At 49.5% G+C, this 19,762-nt stretch overlaps 1 protein-coding gene across 1 annotated transcript in view; it reads right to left on the minus strand.

The window, feature by feature from the left end:
- ALDH6A1 (aldehyde dehydrogenase 6 family member A1) overlaps nt 1–19,762 on the minus strand; it is a 105,701-nt gene that overhangs the window by 29,195 nt on the left and 56,744 nt on the right. Inside the window, exons 6-8 of the mRNA XM_086937475.1 lie at nt 1,533–1,835; nt 733–854; nt 103–292 (exon numbers count right to left, since the gene is read on the minus strand). Of these exons, the coding sequence (XP_086793601.1) occupies nt 103–292; nt 733–854; nt 1,533–1,835 (615 nt within the window). The remainder of the gene's footprint in view (nt 1–102; nt 293–732; nt 855–1,532; nt 1,836–19,762) is intronic.

The following is a 19,762-nucleotide window of genomic DNA, read 5'->3' on the forward strand; positions in this document are numbered from 1 at the left end:
AAAAATACATAATGATGGGGCATTCAATGTTGGTGTGAAACACTCACACCATCACATACAAAGGTGTAAACACAGAGGATGGCATGACAAGATGATTCTCACCAGCATTCACACGAAGCTTCTTGGATCTTTCGACCAGCTCTGGGAGCCAGGACCGGGCTTCCCCAACCAAGACCGCAGTGGACAGAGCCATGCAACGCTGCCCAGCTGCCCCAAAAGCTGCTCCCACAAGCTGGTTCAGAGTGTTCTCTTTATTGGCATCGGGCATCACTACACCATGGTTCTTTGCCCCCTGCAAAAAAAAAATTGTCAATTCAATTCCAGAGATTTATTAAATACCAACACAGCTGCAGCTGATCCCAAAGCTAGACCACGTCACATTGCAACTGCACCCAGAGATCAGCCAGCTACAGCTATGCACACAAACTATACCCATGGCTACACTGTTTGCCCCCACACTGCTGAATTACCCACAGCCCTGCCAGCAGCACACACTGACTACAGTTAGAGCCACACTGCAGTAAATACTAGAGTGGGGCTGATTTTGCACAAACATCTAACAAACAGCATTAGCTGCTTCCCACACTGCAGAATCCATAATCAACTCAGCACTATATTTACACATTAACCACATTGCACTAACAGCCCAGCCGTTCGCCACACTAAGGCTAAAGGAACAGCAGTAGATTGGGGAGGGTAAGGCTGATTTAGTGAGAACCTTGAACGTCATACCATGTTGGACTGGACCCTCTTGCCGTGCTTGGATCCTCGTTCATAGATGTACTCTCCAGCCTGGTTAGAGCCCACAAAGCTGATGGCCTTGATAGCAGGATGATCGCAAATGAAGTCCACAGCTTGGAAAAAAGACAGATCCCTTACTACATTTCTGCCTTATTGCTCCTACCTCACCAGCAATAATAAATACATATCAGCCCCATTCCCCCATCTCAAAAACATCAGATTTCTCCATGTAGTGCTAACCCTTCCAACTCTGCTACTCACAATGCACCCTTAACATGCTTTACTTTTGGTAACTTTAGCTTCTACAAAACCCCTCCCAAAAACTCATTTATCACAATTCACTAGAAGTAATCCACCCATAAACTGCCTTCTTCCTTGGTATTAATGATGCCCTTCTCCCCCCGGCTCACCCACTAATGCCCAAACCTCACTTTCATACCACAAGGACAGACTTAGTGTCCCCCTAGCTACCCACCTCCTCTCAGAACTCCAACCCCTCATCTCCTTTGTCGCAAGTCCACCATTCCATCTTCTGTCCTTCTCCACAACATTTCTCACAACACCACAACTTGTTTCCAAGTCTGCCATCCTGCTTCACTAATGTAGTTGCTAAAGTGCCCTGCCAATATAACTCCAGTCTCAATTCTTCATTCCCAGAATTTCTTCCTCCCTGAAGCCTCCTCTTCCAAATAACACCACACTAAAGTGCCTCCCAGAAGCACACAATAGGTGTGCTATCTCACCTACATTCAAACTCTACCTCCGGCACACATGCACACTGAGCACCTCACCTGCATGCTGCCCGTGGATGATATTCAAGGTGCCATCAGGAATCCCAGAGTCTTGAAGGAGTTTGGCCAGCAGCATGGTGGCCCCCGGCACACGTTCCGACGGCTTCATCAGGTAGGTGTTTCCGCACACCATGGCCATAGGGAACATCCAGAGAGGGATCATTGCAGGAAAGTTGAAGGGAGCGATGCCGGCGCATACACCAAGGGGCAGGCGGTAAGTGCAGGTGTCCATGTCCTTTGTGATAGAGGGCAATGTTTCTCCCAGCATCAAAGATGTAATACTGCATGCATGCTCCACCACCTCTGTAAGGGAAAGAGGTTCCTTGAACATACACAAATGCCTCTGTTCATGTACAAACCTTCAGCCACACTTGTGTTCCCAGTTTGTGACCATAGTATGTGGATAGTAAGTATATAACACTGCAGGCCTAGTTGTGTGGTTGAAGCCTAAGCTAAGCCAGCCCTGAGATAAGCCCACCATACGTGCCAGCAGACCCACGAGGAACAAAGCCAATCCGAGAGGAGGAGAGAGTCCACCAAGGGCTGTCTGTGCAGCCACTCCACAGAGCATATACAAAAAGTGAACTAACACACTGTTCTAAATCTTTTCATTTTAGAGGTTTCCATCCATGTATACTACCAGTTGAAAGCGCTGTATCACAACCAGCATCAGAAGATCTATCTAAACATTATAATCTGCAATGAGAAGTAAACTTAAATTAGGATGATCCGAAGAATGGATAACAACTAGAGGGTAAAAAAAGTTTTTGGGAACTGGCTATCAATAAGAGAATGTCATTAACATTTACACTTCCTGTACAAAGTATCTATGTTTTAAGAGCTTTATTGTTCATTGAATATAACTATTTCTTTAATGCAGTGGAACTCCTACTTGTGATTTCTTGCAGCCTGATCCTATCAGAATAAGCACACAATATAGATGGGACTCAGTTAAAACTGAGGTAAAAGAAATTACCAGCCCAATCAAAATTATATTTTGTTTTTACTTTGAAAACAGCAAGAATCTGTGTGAAAGAGTTATTGATTCCAAGTTAACTTTTCATTACTTAGTGAACCCTTAAGGTCCAACTCATAATGGACTGGACCTTCTACAGCCAGAGATGCCAGTACTCATGGTATTGTTAACTCCCAGGTTGGGGAAAATACGGCCCATTTCCAGGGCCACTCATAATGCAGGCCTGAGAAGTAACAATATGATGATACTGGACTGACGATTTAGCACTAGGCGAGGATACTATGAAGTTACAAATTTAGCACAACTGACCTCACGGATGGAGAGGCTCATTTCACTCATGTACTGATACACTATTTGTGATTGGGGGTCGGGGGGGGGGGGGGGGGGGACAGAGAGTCACGCATTGGAACATGTGGAGTGCCCAAGTGAATGATTTTTTTTATTTTTTTTTAAAATATATTTTTATTGCAGGAATTAGCCAAAGTTACATGTCAGATCAGCAACACATTTGCAGGAATAAAAGGGTTGATTCATCGGATCCCCCGTGAGGAAACAACGTGGGTACACAGCCATTCAGCCCACAACCCAAGGGTCGGGCGGCGCCTTCTTATATAGAACACAGGTGGGGATCTGGTAGAACGTCGAAGCTGATCCGGAGAATCCCACGGGCTTCATCTGCTTTTCTAGATCAACCTAATAGAAAAACTCCCCCCCAACAGTCTCAAGATTCAACTCCCTCCCCCCACCCAACCCCGCCATCAGTGTGTGGTGGTATGTGTAGAAAGAGCTTATCGGAAAAACCCCCAGATGACTGTAATAAAATCGGTATCGTGGACTCCTAGCGGGACTCAGGTTGTGCTGCATCATCACCCTCGGAATCGCTGGAAGCGCAGTAATCCCTAAGGGCCTGCACTATCGTTTCCCATTCCAGTGACGATTCTAGCGCCCTCTCGTTGTGCTGCCGCCTCGCCAGTTGGTATCGCAGAGTGCTCTCCCCCGCAGCCCACTTCAGAAGTTCGTTGTGCCATTTAGGTCCCGTCGGACCAACTCTTGCCTTCCAATTCCTGGTCATCTCCCGTTTAGCGAGGACGAGCCCCAAGTCGATAAATTTGCTCGAAATTTTATTTTTAGGGGTATGCGGGAACCAAGAGCCCCACCGCCGCATCGACCGACAACGTTCTCCCCGTAACCCTATTTAGCGTATCTTCGACCAAAAGCCAGTACGAAGACAGCGTCGGGCAGGACCACAACATATGAATGAGGTCTGCCTCAGGCGCTCGGCATCTAGGGCAATCCGCTGAATCCGTGGCGAAGTACTACTGAATCTTCGCCGGGGTCAAGTAAGCCCTGTGGAGTATGTAAAAATGAACCAGTTGAAACCGGGCATGGCGTGCTCCCTTCCAGGCTCGGCGCATGAGTTGTGACCAGGTCGTCTCCGGAATCTCTTTCCCTATGTCGGCCTCCCAACGATTCCGCAGTGTGGTGAGGGGGGGTAAACCCTCGTTAATCAATCTGTTATACAGGCACGTGACTGCCTTGACCGACCCCGCGGACATCATAACGTACTGGCACACCGGAGACGTAGGCGGTTCCTCTAGCCCACTTTTCCAGTACGTCTGAATCGCTCTAACCAGAGCCGTGTGCAGGAGGAAGTCGCCCCGGGGAACATCGAAACGGTCTAGAATCTCTTGGAAGGGCAGTAACACTCAGTCCTCATAAAGGTCCCCCACCAATTGCAATCCCGCGTCTTCCCACTGTCCCAGGCGCGACCAATCTCCCCCGTGAGGCAGGGCCGTCAGCATCCCCAGCGGTATTTCTGGCGCATATGGAAACCTCAGCTGTCCCCGGGCGTGGGCGCGATTCCAGCATAACCTAATAGTCTTTTCTTCGAGCGTCAGGTCCTGCAGGGCCAGACGCTGGCACAGTGCGATGAAGGAAATAACATGTTTAAGCATTCCCGTACCCCTCCCAATCTCCGGGCCACGAAACTCCCTCGCGACTTCCTGGGTGAAGGTCTGCAGTTGAGCCACCAGATAATATTTCTCAAAATCTGGCACCGCAAGGCCTCCTTCTGACTTTGGTCTCATCAGCGTCTTGAGGGCCACTCTCCGGCGGCCCGATCCCCAGAGGAACTCCACCACCATGGAGCGCAATAGCCGAAAGGTGGCCGGCGGGATCCAGATCGGAAGCGCTTGAAAGTAGTATAGCAGCTGGGGAAGTGCCACCATTTTCAATAGTGCAATCCTCCCCGCCACCGAAAGCGGCAGAGTAGCCCAAAACTCCATACTACCACGCAACGCGCGAGTACAGCGGGCTATATTGCCTTCCAGGAGGTCTGTGGGGTCATGGTATATATATATACCCCCAGGTACTTGAGGCAGCTAGGTTCCCACCTAATCTCTCTGCTGGTTTCGGGTCTGGGCGCTCCCCTGCGAACCGGGAACAAGCAAGTCTTAGTCCAATTCACCCGAAGGCCAGAGATCTCCCCGAAAGACGTCAGTGCCTCAGCAGCCCCATTCAAAGCGGTATCCGAATCCTCAAGGAAGAGCAGCAGGTCATCAGCATATAGCGAGATATAATGCTGGCCAGATAGAGTCTGCAAACCTCCGAAAGATATGCCGGACCGGATTGAGAGCGCCAGTGGTTCCACCGCTAACGCGAAGAGCAATGGGGACAGCGAGCATCCCTGCCTCGTGCCTCGTTCTACTGGATATTGTTGGGAGATCAGCGGGCCTGCTCTCACCCTGGCCGACGCCGAGGCATAAAGCACTGTGGTCCACCTGACAAAGCCCTCCCCTAGGCCAAAGCGCAGCAACACTCTGCGCAGGTAATCCCATTCCAGACTATCGAAGGCCTTTTCCAGATCGACCGAAAGGACCATCTGGCATGGGGCCTCCGTGTGTGGTTCTCCTAACAAGCGAAACAACCTGTGAATATTCATGGTCGTGTTACGTTTGGGTATGAATCCTGCCTGGTCCTCATGCACTAAAGAGCGCATGTGTCCTAGCAGCCTCGATGCCAATATGCTGCTTAGGATTTTATAATCGACCATTAACATTGATAATGGTCGGTAAGACGCCGGGTCAGTGGACTCCCTACCAGGCTTGAGGAGGGGAACTACTAAGGCCTCACACATCGAGCCGGGGAGACGTCCCAAACGCTTCGCCTCTCTGTAGACTATCAATAGTCGGGGCGCTAATAAGTCTACGTAGGTGGAGTAGAATTCGACCGGAAGTACGTCAAGGCCCGGGGTCTTATTCCTCGCCATCCCCTTAATGGCGCTACGGATTTCCCCCAGTTCGATGTCGGAGCCCAGGGCCTTCGCCACATCGGGCTCCAGCACTGGCATCTCCAAGGGTAGCAAATAATCATCAATCAGGACGGGGTCTCTGGTCGGGTTACTGCGATATAGCCGTTCGTAGTAGCGCTGGTAGCAACCCAATATCTCCGGTTGGGTGTGCACCTCAAGCCCCTCCGCTGTTCGCATGGACGTCGTCAGAGAAGTCCGGCGCGTGGGATTGGCCAACCATGCTAGCAGCGCGCCCGATTTGTCCCCCTCCGTGAGCGACCTAGTAGTGTAGGCCTTATAATCGAAGCAGCGCAGTCTTTCGACTTCCGCCGCCACCACCTCTCGCCGCAGCCGTGCGCTCCTGGAGTTCAGGATGGCCAGGGCGGCGAAGTTCCATCTCACGGAGCTTCTGGTCAGCCGCGGTCAGGCCATCAAGGATGACACGCCTCATACCCACCTTCTTAGAAATACAATAGCCCCTGACTACTACTACCTTAAACGCGTCCCATTCTGATACTCTCGATCCAGCGGTGCCCCCATTGGTCGCAAAATAATCAGAAATTCTTTCCTCCAGGTCCGCCCTAAAGACTATGTCCTCTAAGATCTCCGGGCGCAATTTCCAGGTGGGCACGCTAGGGGTCCCGGGAAACCAACGGAAGTCCGCTAGGAGGGGGTTGTGGTCCGAGATGGTCCTAGTCAAATATTCAGTGCGCACCGCTGCGGACACCAACTCCGCCGATCCCAGAAACCCATCTAACCGCACGTGCAATTCGTGTAGGCCAGAAAAGTAGGAATAGTCTCTAGAGGCGGGGTGTTGCGCTCGCCAGATGTCCGTGAGTCCCCAGTGCGTCTGCCATTCCTTCCTTCCTCTAGCCACTCGCTGGACTGGAGAGTTCGGGAGGGGGGGTGTGAGCGGTCGGCCTCCACGTCCACTACTGAGTTAAGATCACCACCCAGTAAGAGGGTTCCCGAGAGAAAATGGGCCAATGAGCCCGATAACCCGGAGAGGAAGGCAAGCTGGTCCACATTAGGTGCATAAACACAACAAATATTCAGGTCCCTACCCCCCAGTGTGCCTGAGATAGCTACATAGCGACCCTCCAGATCAACCACCGATTTTGTAACCTGCATGGGAACCCCAGCCCTTCTCCATATTAGCGCCCCCCTCGCGTAAGCTGAGTATGTAGTGCAGTAGACCTGCCCTCTCTACCTACGCTGCAGCGCCGCCCCTTCCGCCTTGGTGAGATGTGTCTCCTGTAGCATCGCTATCTGCACTCCTCTACGCACTAGATAAGCGTGAACCTTGTGTCGCCTGGACATAGTGTGGAGCCCCCGTACATTCCAAGTGATGCATTTTACATTAGCGATCTCAGCCATTGTCCCACATTGACCGTCCCGGGCATTCCCAACAACGCTCAAACAAAAAACAAGCAGCAGTCAAGTCAACATTGATGGCGGCCATCTTTCCCAACAAAAGCCCAAAACCCTTCAGAAACGACCCCCATCCCACCCACCCCAGAACAGGACCCAAATAGCACTATCTAGTTCCCATCCAAACCGTATCTCCAGCAACCCCCTGATCCCCAACTAATCCTGCGGCCGCCACCGCAGGGGAGCCTTAAGGGCTAGGTGCGGGCCGGGCGCCAGTAATGGGCCTTCGAGTCTCGGACCACCGAGACTAATTCGAGCCCTGAGTCAAAAGGCATCAGCCCGAACAGGGCCCCCCCAACCCCATCAGCGTATCATGGCATTAATCGCATCCTCCACGACCCCCCGCTGCAAACCCCGGCCCAAATGGAATTAGCTCACCCAGTCATCCCTGCCCGTCCAGCATGTCCTCAACCGAGTTTGGAGTAACCACTGGCAAGTGAACACTATCTGTCTCTGACTCCTCTGTGTCTGTATGAACCCCCTCGCCGCCGGGTTCAGATTCTTCAACAATTGGGCCGCCTTGTTAACCAGACAGTTTGGAGACCATTTCCAGTACTCCCGCCGCTCCACGATAGTCTCCTCGGTCGAAGGTTTGCCTGGCTTGCCGCGGCGGCTTCGGAGTCTCTTGGAACGACGTTGTTGTCCGGGTTCCGTAGTAAACTGGGATGACGAGCCGAAACCATCTTTGCCAGCCCTATATAGTTCGAGCCAATTACAGACTTCCTCCGGGGTATCAAAGAACTGAGTCTTGTCGTCAAGGATAATACGGAGCCTTGCAGGGAAGAGGAGCGAGTACTGGATACCCTCGCTCCGGAGCTCTCGCTTGACCGCCAGGAAAGAAGCCCGTTTTCATTGGGTCTCATACGTATAGTCTGGGAAAATGTTCACCTGGCTATTCTCCACCTGATAAGGGCTATTGTGTCTGGCAGCGTTGAGGAGCAGGTCCCTGTCCCGAAAATGTAATAAACGCGCCACCACCGGGCGTGGGGATCGACCTTGTTGCGGCGGCCTTGCCGGCACCCTATGCGCTCGTTCCAGGGTAAAGAAGGAGGACAGACCCTCCGGAGCCACCGTGTCTCGGAGCCAAGCTTCTAGGTAGGCACCATGTCGCCATCTTCAATCTTTTCCGGCAGGCCAACCACCCGAATATTGTTCCGTCTGTTACGCCCTTCAGCGTCTTCCGCCCGTTTCTCCAAAGCATCGATCCGGGACAGGGCATCCTTCATCGTCGCGGCCAGAGTCTTCTGCGCCGGCTCCAGAACCTTCACTGAGCTCTATCTCCTTAACTCTGTCCGAAAGCTTGCCGTGGTCCGCTCTGAGGAGGCCCAAGCTCGTTGCAACCTGGGCGATGTCTTGCTGCAGGGCTGATCGCGTGTTTGCGATCGCCTCCAGGACTCGGTCGAACTGTTGTTGTAGGTGGGGACCACCAGAGCTCTCCAGGTCAACCCGATCGTCCTTCTCCGGCGCCTCCGTGTCCGAGGCGGCCGGGGTGGTCCCTTTGGGCCCCCTTGGTTTCCCCATGGCGGACGAGTCTCGTGGTGGAAAATTTGGCAGAGTCACTACCAAGTGTGGGCGTAGACTATGGCTCTCCCGGTACGTGCTTTGTGAAGAGGGCCTTCGATCGTCTCCGCCAAGGGCTACCACTCCTCCGAATCTTCGGGATGTGCCACTGCCGTGTCCCCGGAGGCCAACGAGGGGGAGGCGGGGGCGATCGGCGCCAATCTGGCAAGGCCCGTCGGGTCGAGGAAGACCTCGAATGAGAATCACTAGTGCTGCCGGAGACTTTATGGCGCCAGGTCGCCGTGCTGCCCATAAAGTGCTAGGGCTCCGACGAGTTCAGGTACGCAGTGAGAGGCAGCCGGGCGTGTCTCGTGGTATTGTCGTGTCGCCCAGGGCCTCCGGCCATTCATAACCAGCCTGCGCCGAAAATTCGATTAACAATCCCTTCAGGGATGGCCACGGTGCCCAGACCCTTCCAAACCATCCATCGGACGGTCGCTTCTCTGAAAGATAGGATGTGGAGAAGATGCATGTAGATCTGCTAGGCGTCCACGGGTCTGGGGTCGCGGCAAAGCCATCGAGAAGGTCCGGGCGCCATTTTGGGCTCCGCTCCGTGTTCCTCGCAACTTCGCTTTTTCGTCGGAACAACTGGTTTTCGAGTGTCTCCGGGTGTCACAGCAGGTCCACTCCAACCCGATCTACAGTTCGTGGGGGTCGGGGTGCCCTACGGTCCCCGATCTGCAGGATAAAAACTGGCTCAGTCCCGAAGCCGAGCTCTCAGGCGACCATCGCCATCGGCGTCCAAGCCACGCCCTCGTGCCCAAGTGAATGATGTGTGGTTACAAATTGTGTATTTGACCAGGATTAGGTTTTCTAGTTTTCCCTAACCTTAATCAAAGTATGTACTACCCCAAAGAATCATGGATGTTGATCTTGCATATGTGTGTGTGTTTTTGTTCGTTTTTCTTTTTTTTGCAACGGACAGTGTAATTTTTGTAGCCAGTTTAGAAATCTGCATTTGCACACACGGTCTACCACCTAATCGGTTGAACAACTAACTAGGAGTCATGGGGAGTTCTATATAGATTCTCTTTTTCAGCCTTGATAAAGTCCAGAAGTCGAAACATGTGGGCTATGAAATGGGACTATAACAAGCTGTGTAATGGAAATGTGCATGTCAACATAATAGAAGTACATAAGAATGAGATGAACACAATTCGATGTTTAAATGGTCTTCTTTGTGTTATTTAAATGATAACAAGGGGCATGCAGCTACTAGTGATTGTTTGCTGCCAGGCTCACTGTATCACTCTTTTTGGCGTTGAGGCAACAGGTGTTTATGTTTGCAACTCTTATTTGAATATGTAAATGTTTCAGAACTGGGATATATTGAGGTGCTAGGTAAAGATCCTCGCATATCCACATAAAATAGTGCATAATTTAAATTAATTCAGCTTAATATAATAAACAACGTTTATTTTACAACCTAAAGAATTAATAAGATTCATCCAGGAGTTTCTGCCCTTGATGTAGTTCAACCAAGGCGGATATTCCCCATTTGATGCGGCCCCTAAATCAATGGAGTCAAATTGGGGTTGGATCACCTCAGCACTGACATAGGCCATGGCGTGAAGCACATAATACACTTGAAGTATGTAAAATCAGCCTCTCCTCACATCCTAGGCAAGACAAAGCCACTGGAAAAACTCATGGACGTAAGCGTTATTAGTATGTCGAAATATTTATTACCATGACCTGGAAGAAACACAATACCCCTTCTATCAGTAGATGTCAATTCATAGTGGTTGAATGGCTAGAAACCGAAAACAGTCATTTGCATAGAGAAGAACGTACCTGGACCAAGGAAAAATATTGCCCATAGTTGGGATACTATGTTGGAAGCACTGGAATCCCAGAGTAAAGACGAACACCCCCATTAAACTCTCGCTGACAGACACGACTCCTCTTATAGGAAACAACTTTAAGCAATACTCACTAATGTGCAGGGCGTGGCCTGACTGGTCAAATTGGCGGACGCACCCTAGAGAGCTCCGTGAACATCCTCACTGCTGTGGTCCGCTTGACTGCTGGCAGGACCCTCACACCTGAACCTGGTAGTGGTAACGATTCCTAGTCCACTGGAAAAGGCTCCGCTGGTGTCACCGTGGCCACCAGGGATCCCTGCAGAAAGTACACGGTGTGCCGCAAGATCGGAAGGATTTTAAAATGGAGGTTGCACAGCTTCTGGAGAGGCACCTGAAGCTGCTCCTCAGACCTGGGGATTGCAGGAACATTTGGTAGTCGTGAAGGTGAATGATTGGACCTGCAGGAGTCCAGTGGTGCACAAACTCCCTGCAAGGGCCCCACACTAGGCTGGTAGCAAACAGAGGTGGCAGCTCACCTACCATCTGTACCTCTGGAAGCCGCAGAGGCCTTCGGAGCTGCCGCCCCCAGCAGGATAGGGAATGACTGTTGAACACCACCTCACAAACACCTACCTGTCTAGCGTGTCCTGAACCGGGGATCTACAACACAGTCCAGTAGCAAGGGTCACGTGGGCCAACCCGGATTAAAGTGAATCCTGTAAGCCCTAGAACAACCTGGACCAGGGCCGACGGTAGGCTATGGCAACAAACGAAGGGGGCTCCTCGTGAGACTGGGGTGGCCCCCTCCCCCTCGGATTTGGTAGTTAACTCCTCAATGAGGGGGGGGCACGCCACATCTGAATAGAGGTGCACAGCTCCCCTTGTACACCTGTAGGGCCCCTCGTCCTTGGGCACTGGAGACCTCATGGAGGGGCAATTGTGGGCTTGAACCACGTCTACATAAGGAACCCGGAGCACTTGTTCTATGCCCATCTGGCTCAACCGCCTCTCGGCTACATCGAACGCACAGACTCCCGAATGGCAGCCTGATCCTCCTGGCCTCTCCATTGAAGGGATCTTCTTCCTAAACCCAAATCGCAGAGCCAACCCGTCCTAGCAGATGCAGCCACAACAGGAATATTCATTGACCTGGATCTGTGACAAGCCCAGTTGGCTGCTCTAACACTGACCCCCGCGCCGGACTTAGAGGTTCCCTAGGGAGATGATTGGCATGGGAAAGGATCACCCATCTTCCTCACAGATGGGAACAAAGATGAAATGATTCATACACTTAGTCTATGAAGCAAGCCAACCCACAAGCCATCATCTACCTGCTTCTCCTCTCCCTAACTACCTTGCCACATGCCATTCTGAAATCAATCCACACATCCTGAATCGCACTCGAAAAGAAAACATTGGAGAAGTCTGCATCAATGTTGCCCCTCTATGCCAAGACATATGAAAAGTTGGTGTCATCTAGGCTGACTGGCTAATCTCTGCCCCAGAAGATGCCTCTGAAGACATCAGGACAACAGCCCATTCCAGCTCTCATCGTAGTCACAATTTTGGAGGAGAGGGTGGAGGGTGCTGTGAACAGAGCATGGAGAAACAACCTTCGATTTGTGGAGTTTACGACAGGAGTGGAGTGGAGTGCTCGTCCCTCAAAAACTTCCTCGGATCCTAGGTTTCATCATGGCTTCTATCAGAGCAGTTATCCTCATGCCTTCTGGAGAGACCACAGGGCCTTGACGCAAAACCAACCCTTTCTCCCCCCCGCTCAACCCCCCCACTGAGGGCCCTTACCACCAAGGTCCTTAACTAGAAAGACAGGGACACTCTCCTCGGAGGAGAAAAGGCCCATCCCCTTCCAGGGACCGCACATGCAGATCCTGGTATTCCCGGACTACACCCAATTGTCCAGAAGTAGAGGAAATTATTTGATGTGGTTAAAACAGAAACTGCTAGCAATAGGCCTTCCTTATATGCTCCTCTTCCAGGTGCATCTTAAAATAATCTACAAATCATGATCAGTTTTCTTCAACACTGAAGCAGCGTGGTAATGGCTAGCAGAGGAAAAGCCATCTGATGACATCCTCAGACCAACACTCCATGGAAAGACAGCCCTCGGGCCGCAGTCATTACTGCAACGAGAACCAAACAGAGGGTGCACCTATGGACATGAAGCGGCCCCCATGCCCAGTCTCCTTGGTACTCCAGGGTAGGCGGGGGGCAGGGGTAGTCTAGGAAAGGGAGAAGCAAGACTTATACCTCCACAAAAGCGCAGACCAAATCTTGCGCAACTGTCAGAGACCTGGCCGGCGATCAGGATCCCACTTGAGGTCGCCACGACCCCCTTCATGAAGAGGTTCTCAACTACGGATTGAACTGGTCATGCACTTACCACTTTATATTTCTCTCCATCAGAAGCGTTGCATCCTACCATAGATAGGGAGGCCCAGTCTAAATCGCCTACGTTGTAGATTTCACACTATGTTGTTTAAGTTTAATTGGTCGACAGATGCTTCTAGGGTTGAAGTGTGGGGTGAGGGGGGTATTGGGGCTTGGGTTTTAACCTTTCATATTCATCTCTGTTAAGGCTCACATGTCACATATACAATACACACCTGCTATACTATGTTTACAGATGTTGCGCAATCCAAGTGGACTTCACAGGGCTTGGGGCCGGTGGCTAAAAGGCAGTGCTCCCATCAACTGCTGGCCCTACTTCTTCCCCCATATCCCATATTTACACTAATGACCTGCAACCTCAATGGGCTGAATGACCACATAAAGCATAGGGCAGTCTTTCGATTTGCGAAACGCCAATTACTGAGAGTATTATTACTTCTTCAAGAGACGCACCTCCTGGGCACACACTGCCCAGTCCTATCCCAAACTGGTTACAACAGAGTATCCTTTGTCTAGCAATTGACAGCTATTCTTCACCGTAATTTCCCCTTTTCGCTTACTTAATCCTCCATGGACGCCCATGGAGGTCTCCTAGAGGGTGTCCATTATAACTTATTCTTGATTTATGTCCCTACACAACTGAGGGGTAAAACTCTTACAGATATCCAAGCAGTGGTCCTTGCCCTTACCCCGGGACATACCATACTAAAAGGAGATTTTAATGAAATGCTGGATCCACAGTTCGACTTCACAGAAGTTGTGGCTAAGGGCTTGCACGGACTCTCCCCGACGGCAGAGTGTAACAGCAGCTTCGGTCTCTGATCTGGAGAACGTGGCACAAATGAGAGCGCATATATACATGTCGCAGCGGCACATGGATGCCTCTCTTGGCTTGACCACTTTATACCAGCAACAGACATGGCTATAATAACCGAGGCACCTATCCTCTCGAGAGGAAATTCAAACCATGTTCCAGTGACCATGCTGCTGGCACTGATGGTGGGTGGGCCACAACCTACGTTGCGGTTGAATGCCTGCTATGTAACAGACCCTCAGTGTTCCCAATACCTCTTACAGGAAATGAAAACTTATCAGGGTTCTGTGGGCAGTCCAGGAACTCTATGGGCTGCCCGGAAGATTGTTTTACAGGGTAAAGTGTAGACCTACACACATGGGGAATCCAAAGCCAGTCTCCAGAACACAGTGGACCTTGCGACCACTTGGCTGTGCCTTGTGCATGAGCATCAGAGGAAACTGGATGAAAATTCCAAACAATGGCTTGCAATGTATTAAGCCTCCTTGCACCAACTCTGTCGTGAGGAGACCAAAACAATGTTAGATAGGCACTCAAGTACGAGTCTATGAATGGGGTGATAAAACCAGGAAATGAGCCCACTGGCTCGCGAGGCCACTACCCAGCTGACTGATGATTAGAGCCGAGGGAACCACATTTACTACATTGGTGGAGATTGCAGCTGCATTTGCCTCATACTTCACTAGTCTGTATGCATAGTGCCCTCGTACCCAGCGGGAGAGCACACACCTCTCATCAATGACCTCCTCCTGGCAACTCAGTCAGCTGGATTCAGGGCTTTGCTGGATCATCCCTCCTAAAACTTAAGAAGGCACTATAGCAATAGCAGATATGCAACCGGGCAAGACACCAGGCCTGGATGGCTTTCCTGCAGAGTACTACTCCAGGTTTAAAAATACGCTTGCCTCGCATCTTCTCAATCTATATCAAGACGCAGTGAATGGAGTCTAGTTCTCTACCGAGCTGGATATAGGCACCATTGTGGTCATCCATAAGGCTTGGAAACTGAAGGACTGCTCCTCCTACTGCCCGATCTCACTGATAAATACCAGATATATCAGGCCCCTCATCTGCTCAAGATACTGCTATTTTATGTTCGGATCTCTAGGCTACAGGTCAACTGGACGAAATTGCTCCTCTTAAAGGTGAAAGCTTCACAACTAAACTGGCAGTCCTGGATCCCAGTGCGCGGTCTCAGCTTTCAGTACTGTGGTGTCCACATTGCCCTGGAGTTGGGTCTAATCTGGAGTATGAATTTTTGGCCCCTAGTGACTCGTTCTACTCACAACATGACCAGATGAGTGATCCTACCTCTCAATGTCCTTGGACGGGTGGCCCTTATTAGGTCTCGTCTACGCAGCGCGCATGCGCTGCATAGGAGACCTTTAGCTGTCGTGGAGCTCTTTTTCGAAGCACATACTCGTGCTTGTGGCGGCATACACCTTGTCGGAGCGCGCAAGGGCGCGCCACAAGCACGAGTATGTGCTTCAAAAAAGAGCAGCCGGCTCTCCCCGTGCACTACTCGCGGCAGCACCCCTCTGCCTCGCTCTCCCGCTGCAGCCTGAGCCTGCACACTTTTTTTTTTTTTTTTAAACCTTCAGCTCAAGGTGCGCGCTTGGCATTTCAGGCAACATATACACAGCGCTCCCTTCAGACAACTCCATTACTTGCTTCGCTCTTTCTTGTCTACACACCACTGAGTTATCCATCTGTGATTCTCGGCACCATAGATACGACGGCACTTAGATCATATGCACATACTTTTTAAACCTTCAGAGCGAGGCCCGCACTTCTTATTGTTGCTTTGACCCTCCCTCACTCTCCGCTCATCATTGCTTTAACACCATCCCTTCATGCTCGTCTTTGTTTTGACCACTCTGCTAGTCGTTCTTTTGACCACCCAGCTCTCCGTTCTTCTGACCGACCATCTCCTCTCTCCCTTTTCCTGCTCGCCCTTGTTTTGAATCGCCCCACCCTCCTCCCGCTCCTCCTTATTCAGACTCTTCCCTCTTTAAAGGTGCTCTGAGATCAAACCTCAGCTTGCGTTGTCCAAGATCTGCCGCAGGGTAAAGGCAATCACCAGCAAACAAGCTGGATTGGATTGTAAAATACCTCAGAATATCACATAATAATTGCGGGACAATGTTGGTTTTCCTGTTTCTAGGAGCGCATTTGTGTACAAATTCTGCTGCAGTTTACCATTTCTGCTTTCATGTTAGCTACAAGCCAAAGGCTCAACTTGAGGGAACCTGTTTTTGGATTAAGTTTGAAATTTACTAAAATAAGGACAAATGTTCTGTCCTGCTTTCCTTTGTTTCCTTTGTTTCCAAACTCCCACACACTCCCGCGTTCCTGTGTATAACGCACCTGCCGTTTCTACTACCCACCTCACTCGCGCTCCAATGTGTTTTCCACCTCCCTCATGTCCCAACCCCTCACTCTGTTTTTTTTTTACATTTTGCTCTTCAGCGCAGGCTGCTGTGCACCATGGCTTAAAGTAAGACAAGCATTGGCATAGCCAATAGGTCTCGCCTTTGGGACCTTATAAGTATTTAGTTATGCAGCACAATATCCTTGGGGCAACAACATCAACTGTTGCATGGCTAAACACTTATAAGGTCCCAAAAGCGAGACCTATTGGCTATGTTAATGCTTATTGAAATGATGCTCCTACTTAGGTTCCTATCTATAATGCAAAATGTCCTCTTCATCCCCAAAACCTGGTTGACAAAGCTTACCAGGAAGATACTGTCATTTCTGGGCAACAAAAAACCACTGAAAATTGCCCATCGTAAATGCATACAGTCTACGTATGACATCAGGATGGCCATGGGCATCCCAGGTATAAGAAATTAATGACTGGATCTTTGGAGGCCACGAGGATCCGGCCTTCGGGTTTGAGGTGTTGAAGATCAGTCATCAAAATATAGAGGATTTATTGTACGGAAACCCATTCGGTACTTACCGAATCGGTATTTACCGATTCGGTAAATATCGAATTGGTAATTCCCAATCATTCCTATGGGCCTTCAGGCCTATAGAAATGAATGGGAATTACTGATACGGTAAATACAGAATTGGTATTTAGTGATTCGGTAAGTAGCGAATCTCCAATACCGAATCCAACCGATTCGGTAAAATTTACCGAATAATTAGCTACATCCCATTTACCGATTCTGAAATACCGAATCGGTAAAATTCGGTATTTTAGAATCGGTAAAATAGTATTACCTACATCTGGCCCTAGGTGATTTTCAGGCAGTGCTCGCCTGCAGTGTTCTTGACTGCATAATTCAACAGTTTATTCATGTATGGGTTTTGCCAGAGTTCTTTCACTCGATTTTTACAGGACTTTTCCCCTTGGTTTGTTCAGATTTAGTGCTTGGATGGATTTCTATGCGCACTATGGACAGCAACTAACAAATAGGTTCCATGCTCGAATTCCATCACCAATGCCACTCAAGAGGTACATAAATTTAACACTATCTTGCAATGGATTTGTTCCTTTATACCACCTATTCGTTTTCCGTTTAGAAATTAGCCGATTATGAAGTCCACTTTAATTTCAATATGAGCAGCAAATTCTCTGATGTGTAAATAATAGCACGCAACATCATAGAACGATGGATCAATGTGTAACCTGCATGAGGAAGGAGTTAGGCCAAAACCTCTATGTGATATTGCATCTAAAAGCAATTGTAAAGTGATTTAGTTGTGGATATGTAGAAAGATTGGGAGTTGTAAACAAACGAAGCTGTAAATAGCAGCAAATCATCAGAAGATAAAAGCAGAACGAAAAATCAAGAATTTTGAGTTTTAACTCTTTTACCCAGCATGAGTGCCAGATATTGCAGATGGGTATAGAGCATCACACATTATTCATTTTGGGGGGTGATAGGGGAAGTACAAACTGTTGACTAGCTAACAAAACCTATACTCATTGCATTATGTATTAACTAAATGCAGTGCCGGACAATCCGGGGCATAATACTCCTTAAACGTATTGAGCATGTAAATAAAATGTTAAAGCTGGGGATTTGACAGGGGTAGCTGCCAAGAGACTGCCAAGACTGGTGTCCATGGCAGCCATTCAAAGTAGGGTTGTGTCAAAGAGGGGTGCTTGGCAGTTTACCCGAGCTTGATCACTCTTGGTTTGGAAGTAGAGAGGCTGCAGATGAAACACCATTATGTGGGTGCAAGTGCAATGGTAAAATGACTGAGATTTGAGATCTTGCGGGAGACTTGTGTGCTGAAGTGGAAGCTCGGTTAGTTTTCTCCTGTGTGTGAATCAGGAACTTTTATGAAGCATTGAAGTTAACTGAGATTGTGTCCTTTACAGTCTTTTACTAGATGCTTTGTGAGGATCCATTCACTGTGTAAGCTAGCACCTGTGGTGCTGTCCGGTCAACTGCATGTCCTGGGTGCTGAGTTATTTCAATGTGTTGAACTAGTTTTAAACCAACTTCATAATAATTAGAAGGTACCCTTAGTCTGTTCTAGAGACAACTTCAGATGTCTGCTGGCCTCCTAAAACCAGTTAAATTATTTGAACCGTTAGAATAAATTGAAGAGTATTGAATTTCAGGAATTATTTGATCTTTTTTCGATGTAAGAACAATCTCAAAAAAGAAAAACTGAACTATGAAAACAGGTATATTTCGAGTTTATAAATTTAATGTGATGTAGAGTGAAACCTGTGGTGAGAGCTTTCTGGAAATCGAAAAGAAAGTAGTGTGCAGAGGAGGAAGTTTAAATTTGTTTAATAAGTATCTCTGCCGCTGTGAGGATGCCGAAAAAAGTTTCTTTGCACTTCCCCTTCAATGCCATATTCCTGCTTCACTGGTTCATTCTGGTCATGCAAATTTCTTTCTTTCTTTCCGAGGACACTTTACCTCTTCCACAATGACCGTCCTATGATTGGCACCAATTTATGACCAGCAGGGCACGCCTACACGATTATGACAATATCTCACATTGCCACCTGTGAGAAGGAGGTCGGAGTGGAGGAAAAGCGTACCTTTTTCGAACCGCAACACCCAAGCTCCTTTGCTGTGTCTGCCCAGGAGCTCGGAAACAACGTAAACAGTACCCCGGAAGAGGAAAGGACTCAACCCGGATGTGATACGGCGGAGCGAATGAGGATCCGCTATATAGGACCAGGGGCGGAGACCGACGGCGTCCTCGCTGAAGACGGAGAAAGGAAGTTCGAGACGGAGAAAGAAGACGCGGGACCCGTAAAAGGGGCAGGAGCCCTTGCAGACGGTACGGACCTGGTGCAAGACGACGCAGGACCCCAGGAAATCCAGACCAACACCGAACAGGACGTCGACAAAGACAGCTGGTGTGAGGACTGGTGGTGTCCGGTGGATGCTGGAGAGCGGCCGTGACTCTAGGAAGAGTTACGGCAGGGTCGGTGAGTGACATCGGCTCAAGGGTACTAAAAAGGGTAGCGGGTGGTGAAAGATGCGGGATGGACTACTGTTAGTTTAAGGGGTATTGATTTGCATGTATTTTTCGGTGCATGTCACGAAACCTTGACCGGAAACCTTGTTATGATCACTGGACTCTGTGGTTGTATGACTGTAGCACTTTCCGAACTCTAGAGTTGCATATCCTTAATTCGTACAGCTGTGGTCAAAGAAACATCAACCTAAACGCTCCGGTTCATATCCTAGAACGTAGTACCACTCGACTTGGTGAACACTGTCGAATCTCCTTTCTTAAACACCGTGAAAGCCTTTATAGAAAACCTACCTCTCTTTATCACTTTGAAACTCACAACTGCCTAAATGCACTAAAAGGTGTGGTGAAGGGTAAACGATGCTCTAGTTTAAAAGTTATCCTTCTCACAATACCCTCATTTATTTCCCCCTTCTCTTTTGAGCCACCGGGGAGGACCACCACGTCCTGAAGACAAGGCGAAGACCGCAGGGGTCCTTTCTTCAC

The sequence above is a fragment of the Lissotriton vulgaris genome, chromosome 9 (assembly GCF_964263255.1).
Source record: "Lissotriton vulgaris chromosome 9, aLisVul1.2, whole genome shotgun sequence".
Lineage (NCBI taxonomy): Eukaryota > Metazoa > Chordata > Amphibia > Caudata > Salamandridae > Lissotriton > Lissotriton vulgaris.